This window comes from the organism of the source record quoted next, unplaced genomic scaffold (genome assembly GCF_019419815.1).
Source record: "Pyrus x bretschneideri cultivar Hongxiangsu unplaced genomic scaffold, Pyrus_bretschneideri_v1 Contig41, whole genome shotgun sequence".
In the NCBI taxonomy this organism is placed as follows: Eukaryota; Viridiplantae; Streptophyta; class Magnoliopsida; order Rosales; family Rosaceae; genus Pyrus; species Pyrus x bretschneideri.
The window spans coordinates 4,496,758-4,514,973 of NW_025999735.1; the positions used below are offsets into that span (position 1 = coordinate 4,496,758).

The 18,216-nt window shown below is 36.9% G+C and overlaps 3 protein-coding genes across 3 annotated transcripts; 1 reads left to right on the forward strand and 2 right to left on the reverse strand.

The window, feature by feature from the left end:
* Positions 1–7,172: 7,172 nt before the first annotated feature.
* On the forward strand, positions 7,173–12,070 carry LOC103947921 (ketol-acid reductoisomerase, chloroplastic). The gene is made up of 10 exons (XM_009358895.3): positions 7,173–7,524; positions 7,902–7,994; positions 8,617–8,682; positions 8,830–8,970; positions 9,612–9,839; positions 9,933–10,050; positions 10,150–10,289; positions 10,388–10,555; positions 10,694–10,849; positions 11,505–12,070. Exons 1-10 carry the CDS (start codon positions 7,234–7,236, stop codon positions 11,868–11,870), a joined length of 1,767 nt encoding a protein of 588 aa, XP_009357170.2. The 5' UTR covers positions 7,173–7,233; the 3' UTR covers positions 11,871–12,070.
* Positions 11,947–14,157, reverse strand: LOC103947922 (senescence-specific cysteine protease SAG39-like). Its single transcript, XM_009358896.3, has 2 exons — positions 13,601–14,157; positions 11,947–13,500 (listed from the first exon to the last, which is right to left on the reverse strand). Exons 1-2 carry the CDS (start codon positions 14,040–14,042, stop codon positions 12,908–12,910), a joined length of 1,035 nt encoding a protein of 344 aa, XP_009357171.2. The 5' UTR covers positions 14,043–14,157; the 3' UTR covers positions 11,947–12,907.
* Positions 14,158–16,476: 2,319 nt separating this feature from the next.
* Positions 16,477–17,608, reverse strand: LOC103947924 (senescence-specific cysteine protease SAG39-like). The gene is made up of 2 exons (XM_009358897.2): positions 17,170–17,608; positions 16,477–17,069 (listed from the first exon to the last, which is right to left on the reverse strand). The coding sequence occupies exons 1-2, from the start codon at positions 17,606–17,608 to the stop codon at positions 16,477–16,479; spliced, it is 1,032 nt and encodes a 343-aa protein (XP_009357172.2).
* Positions 17,609–18,216: the final 608 nt, after the last annotated feature.

Genomic DNA, 18,216 nt, shown 5'->3' on the forward strand with positions numbered 1-18,216 from the left:
GTGTGGAATTAGCAAGCTTAAGTATGTTGTCTAGGATTAAAGTTTATGTCATGCTTTTTAGTAATTGCTTACACTTGTGAATAGGAGTTGCTTACATTTGTCCTACCAAATTTATATCTGAAGGTAGATTCTGGTAACAATGGTTGCTTTTAATGTTTCATTTCCAAAATTTCTACAAAGTAAACTATTTGATTTATGTCATTGGTGACGATTCTTTGATACAATTATTAGTTTATATATATTAGAGAGTGAAGGGTGGATCTATGCGTCATGAAATTGAACACTTAACTTTTCCTAGAGGTTGGGTTATGGGTGGATTTACCTTACTCAACTCTTCAACCAATTTCTTTTAAATTACTATCGTCTTTGTGTTGTTATTTGAATTATAAGTTGTACTAAAATAATGTCGATACTAGGCATGTTTAATTAGTCACTTCATTGCTTAGTAATATCCATTATTGGTGTGTGTTACTGTTTGTTCATGCTTTTATAAATTGGATTAAGTTCGAGTGTTCCTAGAATCCTACCTGTTTAAAAAGCTATTAATTAATTTATACCCATTTTGTTTCAGAAGCAATGGATGCTAGAGATTCAGATTCAGTAAACCTTAGTGATGAGGAGTTTGTGGAGATTATAATGGGAACAGAACGAGATCTTAGAAGCAAAAGTATTGACAATACAAATACAAGTCTTGCAAAGAAAAAGGCTAGAGCAATCAATTTAGGTAAGCGAAAATATACTTAAAAGAAAATTGTGTTTTTATGTTTTGGATGTGACAATATGGTATGTATATACTTATTTAGTATTATGTTTTTCATTTGATTATATATTGGTTTAAAATATATTTTCCTTAACGGGTAACGGGTCGGGTCATACTACCTGTTAATATTATTGGGTCGATTTTGGTTCAGGTCATTTTACCTGTTTATTTTAAAGGGTGTTACATGACTTGACCCTTTAAGATATTGGGTATGACATGAAAACAACACGAACACGGAAAACACGACACAAATGCCATGTCTACTTTTGATGAATGAATAAATAAAGAACGTTTATTTGAAGAGAAATGAACTTATCAAAGTCAAAAAGCCGGAGGCCTTTGTAGACAAATTCCTTCACTTTTTCATCCTTAACCCAACCGATGCATAGTATGGAGTAAAAGATTCTCATGAGATTTGTACCCAGTGTTGAAATAAGGTGGTATTCTATCATAATGATAATTTTCACAAGCACCAAGTTTGGGAGCTAATATTTCTTTGAAAATCAACGTTACCTAAGAGGCTTCGAGCTCTGTTCTTAGCCTACAAATCGTGTTTCACTCCGTCACACATTACTTTGAAGTTAGATTACTTTAGAAAGTTTTGTCAGATTAAAGTCTTATTCCATGATTAGGAAACAAATGATGAAAAGTTCCAAGTGCTTTTTTGTTATCAAAGTTTCATGATTAGGTCAGAATATGTATAGTTTTTGGGGGAGACATGCCTTCATCTTTAGCATAATTGTTTTTTTCTTCTAAGGATACTACTTTCTACTAGCAGTGGTACTTGTATCAGCTTGTTTGGCTCACTTTGAGTGAACACTAGGAGGGTTCCAATGAAGAAGAACCTACCCAAAGACCTCAACACTCTTCTCATGTTAAACTCATATGTAAAGATTGCGATGATGATGTCGCTTTTTGTTACGAAGCAAAATGTGGAGGCTAAGAAACCTATTAAAGGAAGCAAGGTTTACCATTGAAAGGTTATGACTTATCCCCACTGCATTTGATATTTCTTGACATAGGTAAATAGAGATGTGGCAAGTTCCTTGGCTATGCATCCTAATCATCGAAGGCTCAAAGTGGAGATTAGGTATGAAAGTTGAAGCATGAAAGAAACAAGAAGGATCCATGTTGAACTCAAAGGAAATGATTTGATAAAATAGGGCCAAGTATGAGGTATTTAAAAAGGAGGTGCTAAGTGATCTCATCGTTGAATTTGGAATGCCTCGCCTTGAGATTTGTTTATGCAATCAATAGTGCAAAAGAGATGTCCCTTATTTATTATGCACAAGTAACATGACATCCCTTATCATTGCTATCTTCGTGCCGCAGTTTTAGAGGCCACATGCCTGAAGACAGACAATTTCGAAGATCAGGTAGAAAAATACACGATGCTCATATTAGGTCATTAGTTCAAAGGTGGATGCAGATAGAAAGCCATCAAAGTCATACTATTACTTAGCACAATAAGGTGGAGGGGTTGAAAATGTTGGATTCACGAAAAAAGATTGTCAAAATTTTTGTATAGGAAGAAATTTGAAACTATAGAAGAAGCAATTGCACACAGTTTATTTAATCATTTGGAGATGCTTTATGCTTTATGCTTCGATACTACATTTTGAATTAACAATTACAATTTGATTTGTGTTGTATTTGTTGGAGTTAATCATCATTGGAAGAATGTGATACTTGGTTGTGCTTTTTTGTTAGACGAAAACACCAAATCATATGTTTGGTTATTTAAGACATTCTTAGAGTCGATGGGTAATAAACAATTAAAGACAATTTTCACTGATGAAGAATAAGCAATGGCAAATGCAATTGAGCAAGTGTTTACAGAGACATGTCATCAGTTGTGTACTTGGCACATCGCACATAATGCTATAATGAATCTTTCTAGCCTTTATGCCAATCCGAAGTTCAAAACACATTTTAACAAGGTGTTTGGTGGTTGCCAGAGTGTGCCATAATTTCTAGCTGCACGAGATACCTTCTATGCAAAAATGAAATCCACTCAAAGAGTGGAGAGTACAAATAATGTTTTCCATCAAATGTGCACAAAGACAGCAAGTATTACTGAGTTTGTGCATCATTATGAAAAAGACCTAGAAGACGTGTTTAACAAAGTTGTAAGAAGATTTTCGCTGTAAACAAAGTATTCCTCGTCCCAAAGTAATGAGTGGAATTTTGTGTCTTGTAGATAGGGTGTACACTAATAAAATATTCAAGTTCTTTGAAATTGAGTACATGAGTTGTTTGACAATAAGGTTAAGAGAAGTTAGTAATGAATAATGGGTTACCAGGGCCAACCTTGAGATTTTGGAGATGCAAAACTTTAAAAGACTAAGACCCTTAATAAGAAAAAGAGGACTTGAGGCAGTGATGGATTAGAACCCACAACCTCACATGAAATTGAACAAAGAAACACCACTCGTTCTAAGAGAAAACTTGCTATATTAGTGCACAACATCATATATAACCTATATGTCTTGTATCACGTTAAAAAATTCAGGTACTTCAAAATCAGAGGCTCTGTGCAGGTGCACCTTCTGCACTCCCTCAGGGCCGGTTTGGGTATTACCGTCTATGAAGCAATCGAAGAAGGTCATAAAAGAGTGAACACAATTGAGTGTATCTCTCATACTTCCATGGTTTCATGCTCATGTAAAATGTTTGAAGTTAAGGGTATATTGTGTGATTATGCTTTGAAGGTTGTTTGATTCAAAATATTACATATCAATTTAATATGTATTAAGGAGATGGATCAAAACGGTCAAGGAAGAGGTGGTGTTGAGTAGTGACAGATGATTCGTCACCGCATAGAAATCTAAAATCTGCTCATTCATTACGTCTTAGTCAATTAATGCATAAGGGAAATATTCCTTTCAGCTTAGCGTTAATGAGTGGTTAGGCTGCTCACATTGTTGATGAAAAATTATTAGAAGCAATGAAGTTGGTTGAAAAGGACATGAAAGCAAAGAAAGTCTCAAATAAGCTTAACAAGAAAAATAGCCTCTTTACTTCTGGAGTTCAAGATGACCTATATTGGATCCTCCAACCGTGAGAGCTAAAGTGGTAACCAATAAGAGATTAAAAAGTGCTTTGGAAAAATCGAACAAAGTGGCAAAAGTTAGACATACCTCTCAAGTGTCGCCACCTAATACTATACTTTATGGTAATACTCCTTCTATAATGTACACTTTATACTTTTTATCATGATTATGTTTTATTATTATGTAATGAATATATGTACACTTGTAGAGAAACATAATCAAGAAACTACCACTATTAAAGAAGAAGATCTTGTCAAGCGCACTGGATCCATTGTGAATGTTCTATCAATGCTTTATCAAATATGACAACCTCATATCCATCGTTTTATGACTTCTATAGTCAATTTTGTATTGAAACTTATACTTGGGGTTCTATGTTGCAATTTGTATTATTATTCTAACATTTTGTTTAAATGATTTACGTTAATGGTAGTGGACATTTTGAATAACACAACTTTAGCTCTTCTACTTCAAGCATGCTTCAAAAAATTGAGCAAATGCTAGAAACATAAATTTCATGGATTGAAGATGTATGAATTGAATGAATGATCCCGGATTTTTGCTTCTTCTTATTTATATGATCTGGCTTGTTGACAATTAATCCTCGAAAAGAACAGTTGACATCCCTAATTAGATTGATGTATATTAATTAGTGGGAATCTTAAATATAACAAAATAGGAAAAATTATATTTAAGACTTGCCACGTTGCATTTTTTGAATGGATTGTAGTGCCACTTAGCAAAATTCAATGGCAAGTCAAGATCCACACAAGTTTTTCTCGCAGAGGAGAGGCAAGTGAGAGCATCCCCAATGGGGGCTTTATCCTCCTTGAGGCTACCACATTTGTAGCTATAATGAGAATTTTCATTCTTAATGGGTCGAAAAATAGGGCTACATCCACCACATGGGCTGGCAGCTTCAATCCTTAGGTAGCAAAATGGTAGGCTATATTTAGCTCCAAAAAGTAGGGGACCCACACCAATTTGAGGGCCCAATATTGGTTTTTTGTTTGTTTTTAGTTTAGAAATGGGTGACCCCATTTTTAATTCCAGAACGTGATTTTAAGGGTTTATTTTTCAACCAATTAGGATTCTAAGGGTTTTTTTCAACAGTTTGTTTGATTAAGAAAACATATACAAACAACGACTATTTTTTGTGAGATTGATTAAAAAAAAAAAGACGTAATGCTTTGTATTTAGTTTTCTAGATTGAAAAGTTCATAAAAAAGTGATGAAATTTAACATTGGTAGTTTAGAAACCTAAACCAAATATATAAACAAATAATATAACTAAAATGTGATAAAATAATCCAACCCAATAGTTGTTATGAAAGGAAAATGTTGTTTGATTTCGGAGAATGTGTTAATTAGAGAAATAAGCCAACGGATGAGATTGAGATGAGATAATCAAATACAATGGTTGTTATGAAATGAAATCTTATTTTGTTTGATTTCATAGACACAAACCAACGAATGAGATTGAGATAAGAGAGCTACAATAGTGCACAAGTGATGAAATCTAACTTTGTCAGAATTTGAATTTTTTTAGGTTAAAATGTTCATAAATTAAAATTTAAGATAACACGTCTAAAAATTAAGTTAAAAAAAGTGAAGACAAAAATAAATTTACCGTAATCAAATTACTATATATATAAAATATATGGTCTCATATAAAGCCCGAAAAATGTATAGCCCTTCATTGGGAGAAAAACTTGTGTGGGGCTTGGCTTACCACTGGATTTCGTTGAGTGGCACTACAATCCACTCAAAACTCGCCACGTGGCAAGTCTTAAATATATTATTTTATCATTCTTTTATATTTAAAATTTTTATAATTATTTTTTTAACTAATTAATATATTATATAAATTAATGTTATGTTTCCTTTTTTATTTCTTTCCCCCTATATTTTTTCTTCCCAAATCCACCCCACACCACCCCCCCCCCCCGGGCAACTTTGTTTTGCCGTAGATCTTAGGTTTCAATACTCTCACCCCTTTCTTTCTTTCCCAGTTTCGTTTCTTTCTTTCTTTAAAAAAAAAAAAAAAAAAGTTCTACACCCACTCCAATTTTATCATGGAAAGCAACTAAGAATCTGTAAGTTTTTTTTCTTTCTTTATACAATAGTTGCTTTGATCATGTGACATGAATAACCCACATATATAGATGTAGTAGGGTTATTTTCTTTTCTTTTAATTGGGGGTTTTTGGGTTCAGGTGAGGTTTTTTGGATTTTTTATATTTATAATATGAATTAGGGTATCTTCTATGTTTGCTACCTTCTTTATTACGAGTCTTTAATTAATACATTTGTCTAATCTTTGATTTTTTTTTTCAATTGATAGGTTGCTGCTGAGGCAATGGAGTTTGAAGAAGATCTGAAAATCGGAATGGTGGTGCATTCAGACGCTGAAGCTTACAGATACTTGGTTGCTTTCCATGATAAACTTGGAGTGGGTGCATAACTTTATTTTATTTTATTTTATTTTATTTAAAGAAAGAAATAAATGAAACTGGGTAAGAAAGAAAGGGGAGGGAGTCCTATGACCTACGGCAAAACAAAGTGTTGGGGGGGGGGCGGGATTTGGGAAGAAAAAAAATAAGGGGAAAGAAATAAAAAAGGAAACATAACATTAATATATATAATATATTAATTAGTTAAAAAAATAATTATAAAAATTTTAAATATAAAAGAATGATAAAAGAATATATTTAAAACTTGCAACGTTGGGGGGGGGGATTTGGAAAGAAAAAAAATAGGGGGAAAGAAATAAAAAAGGAAACATAACATTAATATATATAATATATTAATTAGTTAAAAAAATAATCATAAAAATTTTAAATATAAAAGAATGATAAAAGAATATATTTAAGACTTGTCATGTGACAAGTTTTAAGTGGATTGTAGTGTCATTCAGCGAAATCTAATGGCAAGCCAAGCCCCATACAAGTTTTTCTCCTTCATTGGAAGATATTATTTTTTAGAGTCCCAAAGATTTTTCAGAGTTCTAAATTGAGCTATATCCACTATTTTTCTAACCCTATATAAAGCTCATTGTTAGGGATGCTATGAGAAAGGCAAATGGGAAACCAGTTGGCATATCCTCTTTCCCAAAAAAGGCAAAACCAATACGTTTTACCACAATAGTAAAAATGTGTTGAGCTATAATGACGTGAGTTCAAACTCCGTCGATGACTAATATAACAAAATTTATCGTTTGACAAGGAAAAAAAGAAAAAAAAAAAAAAAAAAAAAGAAGAAGAAAAAGAAAAAAAAGAAAAAAGAAAAAAGAAAAAACGATTTAAGCATTCGGCGCACGTTAGCCACATCCCACCAGAGCAACCTCGACCATAAAAAGGGGCTTAAACGCCAAAACTCACACCCTCTGATTCTCTCTGCGCGCTCTTGCTCTGTGTTATCAATGGCGGCGGCTACTTCCTCTTTCTCTCCTGCCCTCTGCCCTGCTCCCCAATCATCGTCAGCATCCAAAACCCATGTGGCTCCCTCCAGTTTAGGGTTTTCATCCGCCATCTCCAAGTCTATCAACCCTCTCAGAGCGAAAGCTACGCGCGGCGGTAATAATGTCTCCGGCACTGGCTCAGCTCTCGGAGCTTGCATGGTGTCAATGCCGTCCATTAAGTCCCCTCCTTCTCTCGATTTTGAGACCTCTGTTTTCACCAAAGAGAAGATCAACCTCGCTGGTCACGACGAGGTCTCTCTCTTACTATCTGTCTATTTGTACAAACGCATTCCGATATTGCTCAGTTAATTTACTAATTGAGTTTATGGGTTTTGCTTGGATTTCGATAAATGGGTTTGGGGAAAGAGAATGGGAAGCTCTTTGTACTTATCATTAACTAACAAACAATAGAAAGGTAGGAAATGGAAAGCTAAACAAGGCAGTTAGGTTAAAGGAATGGAAAATGATGGAAAAGTGTTGAGCTGTTCTCCGTGTATGCAAATACATGTACAGTTTTATCTATTTCTTGATATTATATGCATTTATGCATATTACTAATAATGATAGAGAAATGATTTCCATTTGGAGTTTCTTATTGTTGTGTGTGTTGGGTTTGATGCCAACTGCAGTATATTGTGAGAGGAGGAAGGGATCTGTTCCATTTATTGCCCGATGCTTTCAAGGGTATTAAGCAAATTGGTGTTATTGGTTGGGGTTCTCAGGTGAATGAACTTCTCTCATATCTTTTATCTATTTGTTAAATGGCTGTATTTATTGAACATAATGATTAGCATTTGTGTCTGCATTGTTTCTTAGATTTTCGCATCATTTATGTATCTGTACGGTTCCTTGTGAAAACGAAACCAGAAGCACCTGCTTTAAATAATTGGAGATTATCTGTCCTTTTAAACGAGTAGCAGAAAGAAATGCATGACTTATGGGTGTTGATTTCTTTTCTGTTTTCTTTTTTCTCTATGTCAATAGGTTACTTATGGTAATCTGGTATGAGTAAATTTATTTGCTTCAGGATCCTATATTACTAACAAACTGAATCCGAATATGTGTATAAGTTGAGTGTTGTCTCTTCTCAATTTCTCATGGAGCACCATAATTAGGCCGGACGGTTGGAATAATTTGTGAGTTGCACATGGGTTGTTTGACAGACTGACAGTAAGGTACATGAGGTTTTGTTGTAAAATTCTACTGCAGAGCATGTGAGAATGTAGAAGTCTAGCTTGCGGACTATGCTCTAACATTGCTTCTTTCAAATAACCTTAATGTGAATGCATTTTTCTGTCTCAGTCACTATATGTTATTTGGGTCTTTAACCTATCTTCACCTCAGGGACCTGCTCAAGCTCAGAATCTAAGAGATTCTCTAGTTGAAGCAAAGTCTGACATTGTTGTCAAGGTAAATACTTTCCTGTTTACACTCAAAAATGCATTTCATACGAAAAAAAAAAAAAAAAAAAATTTAGTTACCGACTTATGTTTTCAGTGTGTTGCGGTTATCTTTTTCTTATACATACATATTATATAACCTGCCGTGACTTTACAGATTGGGCTCAGGAAGGGTTCCCGTTCTTGTGCTGAAGCTTGTGCAGCTGGTTTCACTGAGGAGAATGGCACTTTGGGTGATATATACGAAACAGTTTCAGGCAGTGATCTCGTGTTGCTGCTAATTTCTGATTCTGCGCAGGTCTGTTGATTGCACTTTTGGAAATTTTATTCCTTCTAATATTGGCTGTAACTTGTAGTTGCACAGGTGCTTCTGTTCTGTTCTGCTAAAATAATTTTTGGTCTGCTAATCCATTTATCATTTTAAACCATCTTTATCTTCTTGTCCCTGGGCACTGACTTGTCGTACTTACTAATAAGTCACTTAGGAAAATAGGTTAAGAAAGACTGAAGTACTGATAATGCGATTACATGGTTATATTTTTTTTTTATTTTTCTTTGATGTAATATTGCGGACTGTATCTGCTGAAAGGTGTTGAGATGGTGTTGATTATCAAGTGTTTTTAAGTTCTCTACCATGTGAGTACTTAACATGTCATTTGTTAGCATTAAACCAGAGTGGTATTAGGCTCAGTATGTAGTTGTCATCTCATGGATATCTTCATAATTATGCATGATTTTGTTTGCTGGTTAGAAATTATTTGATGCCGTGCTAATGTAAGTAGAGTTTGCTTGGTGAAGTTTTACTTTGTTGAGAATCAGGTCATATTACAGAAGTAATCTCTAATGGAATGAAGTCATGGGTGTGTGGGTGAACGAGCCTGTTTTCTGGGTACCCTTAAAAGTATCTTTCTGAAAGGGTTGAACTGTCTCATGTTGCAGGCCGATAATTATGAGAAGGTATTTTCACACATGAAACCAAATAGTATACTTGGTCTTTCCCATGGTTTCCTTCTAGGGCATTTGCAGTCAGTGGGACTTGACTTTCCCAAGAACATCAGTGTAATTGCTGTATGTCCCAAGGGAATGGGTCCATCTGTAAGGAGGCTTTATGTCCAAGGCAAAGAGATAAATGGTGCTGGAATTAATTCCAGTTTTGCAGTCCACCAGGTCAGCTCTTTCTCTCTCTCTCTCTCTCACTACATATTTTCTGGCCTTAATATAACTGATATCCTGGATACTAAATGCTCTGTGTTTGTACAGGATGTTGATGGTAGAGCCACAGATGTGGCCCTGGGCTGGTCAGTTGCCCTTGGTTCTCCTTTCACATTTGCCACTACACTAGAGCAGGAATACAAAAGTGACATCTTTGGTGAACGAGGTATGTTTTATTTGCTTCATCGTAACTTTCTCTCTTTTCTTTGCTTATGCTTTGAATCCAGTAAACTTGATATCTCATCTCTTCTTCTTTGCTTTGTAGGCATATTACTTGGTGCTGTTCATGGAATTGTGGAGTCACTATTTAGAAGGTACACCGAAAATGGAATGAGTGAGGATTTGGCTTATAAAAACACTGTTGAATGCATAACTGGAGTTGTGTCAAGGACCATCTCGACTAAGGTACTGCCCACGTATGGATTTCATTATTTGTAGTTTAGATCTATGTGTTCCTGTGCACATCCGTGCTTGTATATCAATTTAATTATTTTTCCCAACAGGGCATGTTAGAGATTTACAACTCTTTGTCTGAAGATGGCAAAAAGGAATTTGAGGCTGCATATAGTGCCTCATTTTATCCATGCATGGACATCTTGTATGAATGCTATGAAGATGTTGCCAGTGGCAGCGAGATCCGCAGTGTTGTCTTGGCCGGTCGTCGCTTTTACGTATGTTCTCCATCTGTCTTCAATTGGTGAAATCCCTATTTTAATTACATGATTCTCAGTGTCATAGTACTTTGAATACTTTAAGTAAACAAATATTCATGTTATGCAAATTGATAATGAACATGCCTTTGTTTACAGGAGAAGGAGGGTCTGCCTGCATTCCCAATGGGTAAAATTGATCAGACCCGCATGTGGAAAGTCGGTGAGCGTGTCCGATCGACAAGGCCAGCTGGTGATCTAGGCCCATTGCATCCTTTCACTGCTGGTGTTTTTGTTGCCTTAATGATGGCGCAGGTATTAGCCTAACTCTTTAGAATGGGTGAGAACGTAACATTGCAAAAGAAGAGATAACCTTCCAACAAGCAATCGTTCTGAGTTGCTTACAAATGAATGATATTTTCCTTTTGTTCTGATCTCAAAGTTTAGTAGACTATAATGATACATGTTCTCATACTAACTTGCCAAAATTAATAGGGTTTCATCGATTACTTTATATTGACACCAGACTAAGTTAATTAAACAGTCCGAATAGCAAGTGTGTGCCTATAAAATATTAGAAAATTGGCAACAAAAGATTGGTATATGAAAATATTTTCATGGTTTTACTTTTTGTCACACTAAGATGCATATCAGCTCTCGACCATATAGTTAAGAATGTGGATTTCATAAAGGGTTATTATTCTGTCAATATATCTAGTCAAAATCATGAAACATCTACTTCAAATATGTATTTTAAGTTATCATCATCTGTGGTAGAAACGATGAACATTCACTGAATGTTTCATAATGCAAATTGTAGGTTTCTTTCTATCAATTGAAACTTCAGTTCCTTGGAACATAAATGCTGGGAATTTATTTTATTTTTTCCTAATAAGAAATGAATGATTTTGTTAGTTAACTGGGGATAATTTCTTCTGCATGTGATTTTAACCGCTTTATGAATTTCCAGATCGAAGTGTTGAGGAAGAAAGGACATTCATATTCGGAGATCATTAATGAAAGTGTTATTGAGTCGGTGGATTCTTTGAATCCTTTTATGCATGCTCGGGGAGTTTCTTTCATGGTGGATAACTGTTCAACAACAGCTCGGTTGGGATCAAGGAAATGGGCTCCACGATTTGATTACATCCTTACTCAGCAGGCCTTAGTTTCTGTGGACAATGGTGCACCCATCAACGGAGACCTCATCAGCAACTTCATGTCAGATCCAGTGCATGGAGCCATCAAGTTATGCGCTGAACTGAGACCTACAGTTGACATTTCAGTGCCTGCTGATGCAGACTTTGTGCGACCAGAGTTGCGTCAGAGCAACTAAAACTCAAAGAACCTTCTGCCTGAGCTGGCCTACGAACTTCCATTTGGCTCCATATTTAAGGTGTGCTGTAGTTTTGCCTAGTTTAATCTGTTTTTACTTTACATGTGTACTTCAGCACATTGCAAGTTGTGTTTAACGCTGAATGTTGTATTATGATTTTGCGGGAGTAACAAGTAGCTATACTATTAATAATGTTTGCATTTTTGAGTCCATGTTACTGCGCATGGTGGTTCATTCAAAGGTCTGGTGATTGGTTTATGGATGTAGTTTCAAAGGGAAAAGAAAGGACACACACTTCTGCATGCCCCTTGAAGCAATGTCTCTGCTTCTGCAGTTGTGAAATTGGTGGTTCGTTTGAGTATACAATCTGATACACAATAATATGAGTTAAATGGTATGGGACATTGCCACAGTGGCATCCTGCCCAACAAAATAAAAGACGCGTGTAAGTTTGTTCACATGTCCTTATTTCATTGGTATGGAACTCTACGTGGCTGTATATCTTGTGCCATGTAAGTTCTCCATCATCACTGATCTCATAACCAATAGTGGAATCACAATGGTCGATGGCTAGTCCACATACGCCTTTAAAGACGCCACTTTTATAGGACATGAAATCTTCTCCTCCGGCATCAATGCAATAGATACAAGTTGATTAGCAATAGCCTTGGGAAGGGCCTTGTCATTGCTTCCCGGCAGGTCTTCATGGCCATAGCCAGTTATATCGATGCGTGAGGGGCATGGCTGTTGCAAGTATGGTCAACACCGGTGTTGTAATTTGCCTCAGAGCTAATCTCATCATTTTGATTGATGAGATTCTTGGAAGAAGCTGAGATTCAGGATTTGGTAAAGGAAATGAATTGAAAAGAGCATGCACTATGTATTTAGTTCAAACAGACGAAACCGAAGAGGATTTTCACAAGATGGCAAGCTACTTTTTCTTACAGCCACAATATCGTATAATATTCATACAAATTGATACATATCATACAGCCTCTAACGCATATTATATAGTTAATTGTTGATGGTAAAATTATCTAAGCTGTGGGGTAAGAGGCAGCCATAGCAATGCCACAAAGTCCTTCCGCTGCAGCAACATCTCTCTGCATTCTTATGTACCCAGCTTCACCCCATTCTGCACCCCATGAGTTCTTCACTAGCCAATACTTAGTCCCATCCTCACTCACGCCATAACCAACAGCGGTAACACCATGGTCAAGGCTTGTTCCACAGGTTCCGCTAAAGACACCGCTTGAATAGAACTGGAAGTCGGAACCACTAGCATCAATGGCAACAGAAACAGGTTGATGAGCTACTGCGGCAAGAAGGTCCTTTTCACTGTTTGCAGGGACATCTTCAAAGCCAGTTATCTTGGCTGCATGGCTGGCTTCCTTCTTGGCGTTACATGTACCATCAACGCCTTCGTAGGGGTAATTAGCTTCTGTGCTAATCCCGTGATTTTGTTGGATGAACTGGAAGGCATCGTCCATCAAGCCGCCCTCACATCCTTGGTCTTCACTAGCAGTGTCACAATCAACGAGCTCTTGCTCAGACAAAGAGATCAATGTCCCAGTTGTAAGCTGTGTAATTCCTTCCGTGGCGGCCACCGCTGAAAAAGCCCAGCAACATCCTGTATTTTGATATTGGAATTAAAAGTGGTTAGAATAAGTATCAAATAAAACCAGTTAATATAAATAAATAAAAAATAAGCTAGACGTCTATATAACTACCGCATTGGCCTTGGTCCTTGACGGGGGTTACTGCTCCTTTCTTTCTCCAATCCATTGTTGCTGGTAATGATGCAGTCACATTTTCATATTTGAAAGACGAAGTCTTCGTGGAGCACTCGTGTCCCTTGAATCCATTTCTTGAGGCTTTGAACTCTTCATTTGTAAGGTCTGCAAATTGATTGACACTTAATCTATAAGGTTTGTTGGCATCCTTATTAGAAGATTCTATAAACGCCACATTTTCCTTGAATATCTTGAAACGAGTCTCCTTCTCATTAACATCGTTATATACACGACCATAACGAGTCAACCATTGCTCGTATCTCCCATATATCGATGCATCTTGTAGAGTGCGAGAAGTGGCTGCGGATGACCAGGCCCCCAGCATGAGGATCAAGCTCAAGCACGTATATTTCCACGGCTGCAGGTTAATGAACCCCATGTTAGCTGGCTAGCTAGTGTACTGGAATGAAGCAGCAAAGTTTTGATTAAGTAAATGATATGAGCAGGTAATACTGAAACGGTAGACTGTTTGGGTTTATATACTACTCCATCCAGGTACGGCATAATGGCCTCTCGAGCTATCGCCGTGCCCCAAAAATTGATCTGCAATATACGTACGTGCCCTGGAATTTATGTTGATACGGACCTGTAAGATTAATATGTCTTTAATATAATTTGGGTTTGATGCTTGATGTGTCCATATTATACTATATATTTTACTCTATTCTTGGTTATAGTTTATTGGTTATTTTAGTAGAATTTTGATCATTTGTTATGTTTTTTCAATGTAGAATATTCGACTTCCTCTTAAGCAAAAATTGATCAAATGGATGAATTTTGGAATGATTCCAATTGGAGGATGTTCATGAGTCTTTCGACATGATTGTGTCAAAATTCCAGATTGACGTTTCTGGATATTTTGGGTATTTTGGAGGTCAAATCATTGCAGTTTATGTTAATGATATGAACCTCATCGGGACTCCCCTAGAGCTTGAGGAAATTACTGCACGCTTGAAATCGGAATTTGAGATAAAGGATCTTGGGAAAACTCGATAGTGTCTCGGCCTGGAGATCAAGCATTGTCTGGATGGAATCGTAGTACATCAATCGAACTACACCCAAAAGGTGTTGCAACATTTTAATGAGGATAAAGCAAAGCCTTCGAGTACACCCATGGTCGTTCAGACTCTAGATGCTAAACGAGATCCCTTTCATCCAAAGGAGGACGAGGAAGAGATTTTAGAACCCGAAGTTCCTTACCTAAGTGCAATTGTGGCTTTATTGTACTTGGCTCAATGCACTAGACCCGACATCTCCTTTGTTGTTAATCTTTTGGCAAAATACAACAATGTGCCCACACGTAGGCATTGGAATGGTGTTAAAGACATTTTTCGCTACCTTAAGGGTATGATGGATTTGGGCTTGTTCTATACTCGCGAATCTTCGAGTGTTGCCTCCCCTTATAGTCCTTAGATTGATTCTTGCCTTATTGGTTACGCAGATGCTGGATATTTGTTTGACCCACATAGGGCACATTCTCAAACGGGCTATGTCTTTACCGTTGGAGACATCACTATATCTTGGAGGTTTACCAAGCAAACGCTAGTTGCGACTTCGTCGAACCATGTTGAGATTCTCGCCCGACATGAAGCATTACATGAATGCTTTTGGTTGAGAGAAGTTATGGAACATATTTGAAGCACTAGTGGTCTTACATCAGTCGTTGACCTTCCTATGATGATCTTTGAAAACAATGCAGCATGTATCGAGTAGTTAAAGAAGGGATACATCAAGGGAGACAACACCAAGCTCATAGAACCGAAGTTCTTTTACTCACACCAGCAGCAGCAGCAACATTAGAACATTGAATTCAAGCAAATCCGTTCCCAGGACAACTTGGCCGATCTCTTCACCAAGTCATTACCCAAGTTTACTTTTCAGAAGCTCGTCCAAGAATCGATATGCATAAATTATCTGAGTTAAATCACTTGTAGTTCTCTTATTTAGAAGTTATGTCTAACTTAGGGGGAGTATCTAGAAGCATACTTACTTGATCTTAATGTACTCTTTTTCCTATGATTAAGAGCATTTTTCTGATTGGGTTTTTGCTACCTAATGAGGTTTTAATGAGGCACCCATCCTGGGATGATCATACTTCGTTGAGTTAACTACTTTCGTCCTGTTTGATGCTTGTTTAGATATTATTATGCGTACTTCTTACTTTTCACTTTAGTCTATGGGTTTTCCCCATACCATTGGATTTTACCATAGCGAGGCTTTGTAAGTTTTACTACAAATGCATACTTTCTTAAATTTGAGACTTGCGTTCACCCATTGTACCGATGACTTCATCAACTATTTTACCTTATCTGATGAAAGATCAGATGCGATATAAAGGGAATAGTCGACAGTGCTCGAAGTCAAGCCATTGCGCATAACAAATTGAAGCGATAAAATCATAGCAAGGAATCCTAACTAGGTAGCTATTCTATCATGTACGTAAACAAAGAATTGATAACACAATTCAGTGATGTTACGGTCATTAAAAAATTACTCCATAATGGCAAGATTGTTGTAAAACGGAAAAGCGTGTGATGAAATAAAAATGATTTGATTAGAGCATCCACAATAGACTCTACAAAGTACAAATGTGGAGAGCCAAAATTGTGACTTCACAAAAATTGGTGGATTTATCTTGTGGATTGGTAAAGTCTACGCTTTTACGATATAAAGTTCAATAGAATGGCTAGTTCTTACAGCCAAAATACATAGATCATACAAGTATTTGACACATTGGAGTTTCTTAGATTTCATGGTACCAACAACGCATAAATATAGTAGGCATATTGATTTATTGTTGATGGTAAAATTAACTAAGCTGTGGGGTAAGAGGCAGCCATAGCAATGCCACAAAGTCCTTCCGCCGCAGCAACATCTCTCTGCATTCTTATGTACCCACCTTCACCCCATTCTGCACCCCATGAGTTCTTCACTAGCCAATACTTAGTCCCATCCTCGCTCACGCCATAACCAACAGCGGTAACACCATGGTCAAGGCTTGTTCCACAGGTCCCGGTAAAGACACCACTTGAATAGAACTGGAAGTCAGAACCACTAGCATCAATGGCAACAGAAACAGGTTGGTGAGCTACTGCGGTAAGAAGGGCCTTTTCACTGTTTGCAGGGACATCTTCAAAGCCAGTTATCTTGGCTGCACGGCTGGCTTCCTTCTTAGCGTTACATGTACCATCAACACCGTCGTAAGGGTAATTAGCTTCTGTGCTAATCCCGCGATTTTGTTGGATGAACTGGAAGGCATCATCCATCAAGCCGCCCTCACATCCTTGGTCTTCACCAGCGGTGTCACAATCAACGAGCTCTTGCTCAGACAAAGAGATCAATTTCCCAGTTGTAAGCTGTGTAATTCCTTCCGTGGCGGCCACTGCTGAAAAAGCCCAACAGCATCCTGTATTTTGATATTGGATCTAAAAGTAGTTAGAACAAGTATCAAACAAAACCATTTAATATGAATAAATAAAAAATAAGCTAGACGTTTATATAACTACCGCATTGGCCTTGGTCCTTGATGGGGGTTACTGCTCCTTTCTTTCTCCAATCCATTGTTGCTGGTAATGATGCAGTCAAATTTTTATATTTGAAAGAAGTCTTCGTGGAGCACTCGTGTCCCTTGAATCCATTTCTTGAGGTTTTGAACTCTTCATTTGTAAGGTCTGCAAATTGATTGACACTTAATCTGTAAGGTTTGTTGGCATCCTTATTAGAAGATTCTATAAACGCCACATTTTCCTTGAATATCTTGAAACGAGTCTCCTTCTCATTAACGTCGTTATATATGCGACCATAACGAGTCAACCATTGCTCGTATCTCCCGTACATCCTTGCATCTTGTAGAGTGCGAGAAGTGGCTCCGGATGACCAGGCCCCCAGCATGAGGATCAAGCTCAAGCACATATATTTCCACGGCAGCAGGTTAATGAACCCCATGCAAGCTAGCTAGCTAGTGTACTAGAATGAAGCAGCTAAGTTTTGATTATGTAAATGATATGAGCAGGTAATACTGAAATGGTACGCTGCTTGGATTTATATACTAGTCCATCCAGGTACTACATAATGGCTCTCGATGGAGCTATCGCCGTGCCCCAAAAATTGATTTGCAATATACGTATACGTGCCCTAGAATTTATGTTGATATGGACCTGTAAGATTATATGTTAATCTTTAAATAATTTGGGTTTGACGCTAAACCTTTATCTTTTCGTGCGGTAATGGGTCCTTAAGTAAACAACGAGGGATAATACTAATACAATTAATTATGTCTCATAATTCAGAAGGCGTTCATTACTGTTTTGTAATCTTCGAAGTTTCAAAATTTCTGATGTATGGAAAACCCTATCATAGATTATTTTATTGCTCAATTGGTTCGTGCATAGTTGCTGATCAAATTCTGAATGGAAAAAAAATATAAGGGGCGCCATAACCGACTCCTCTAATACTTCAATTCACATTCCTCAATTATATTGTGGATTGCTCTTCAACGTCATTCCAATTAAACTATCTCCCTCCCTTCCTGTAATTTGGATGAATTTGAATCG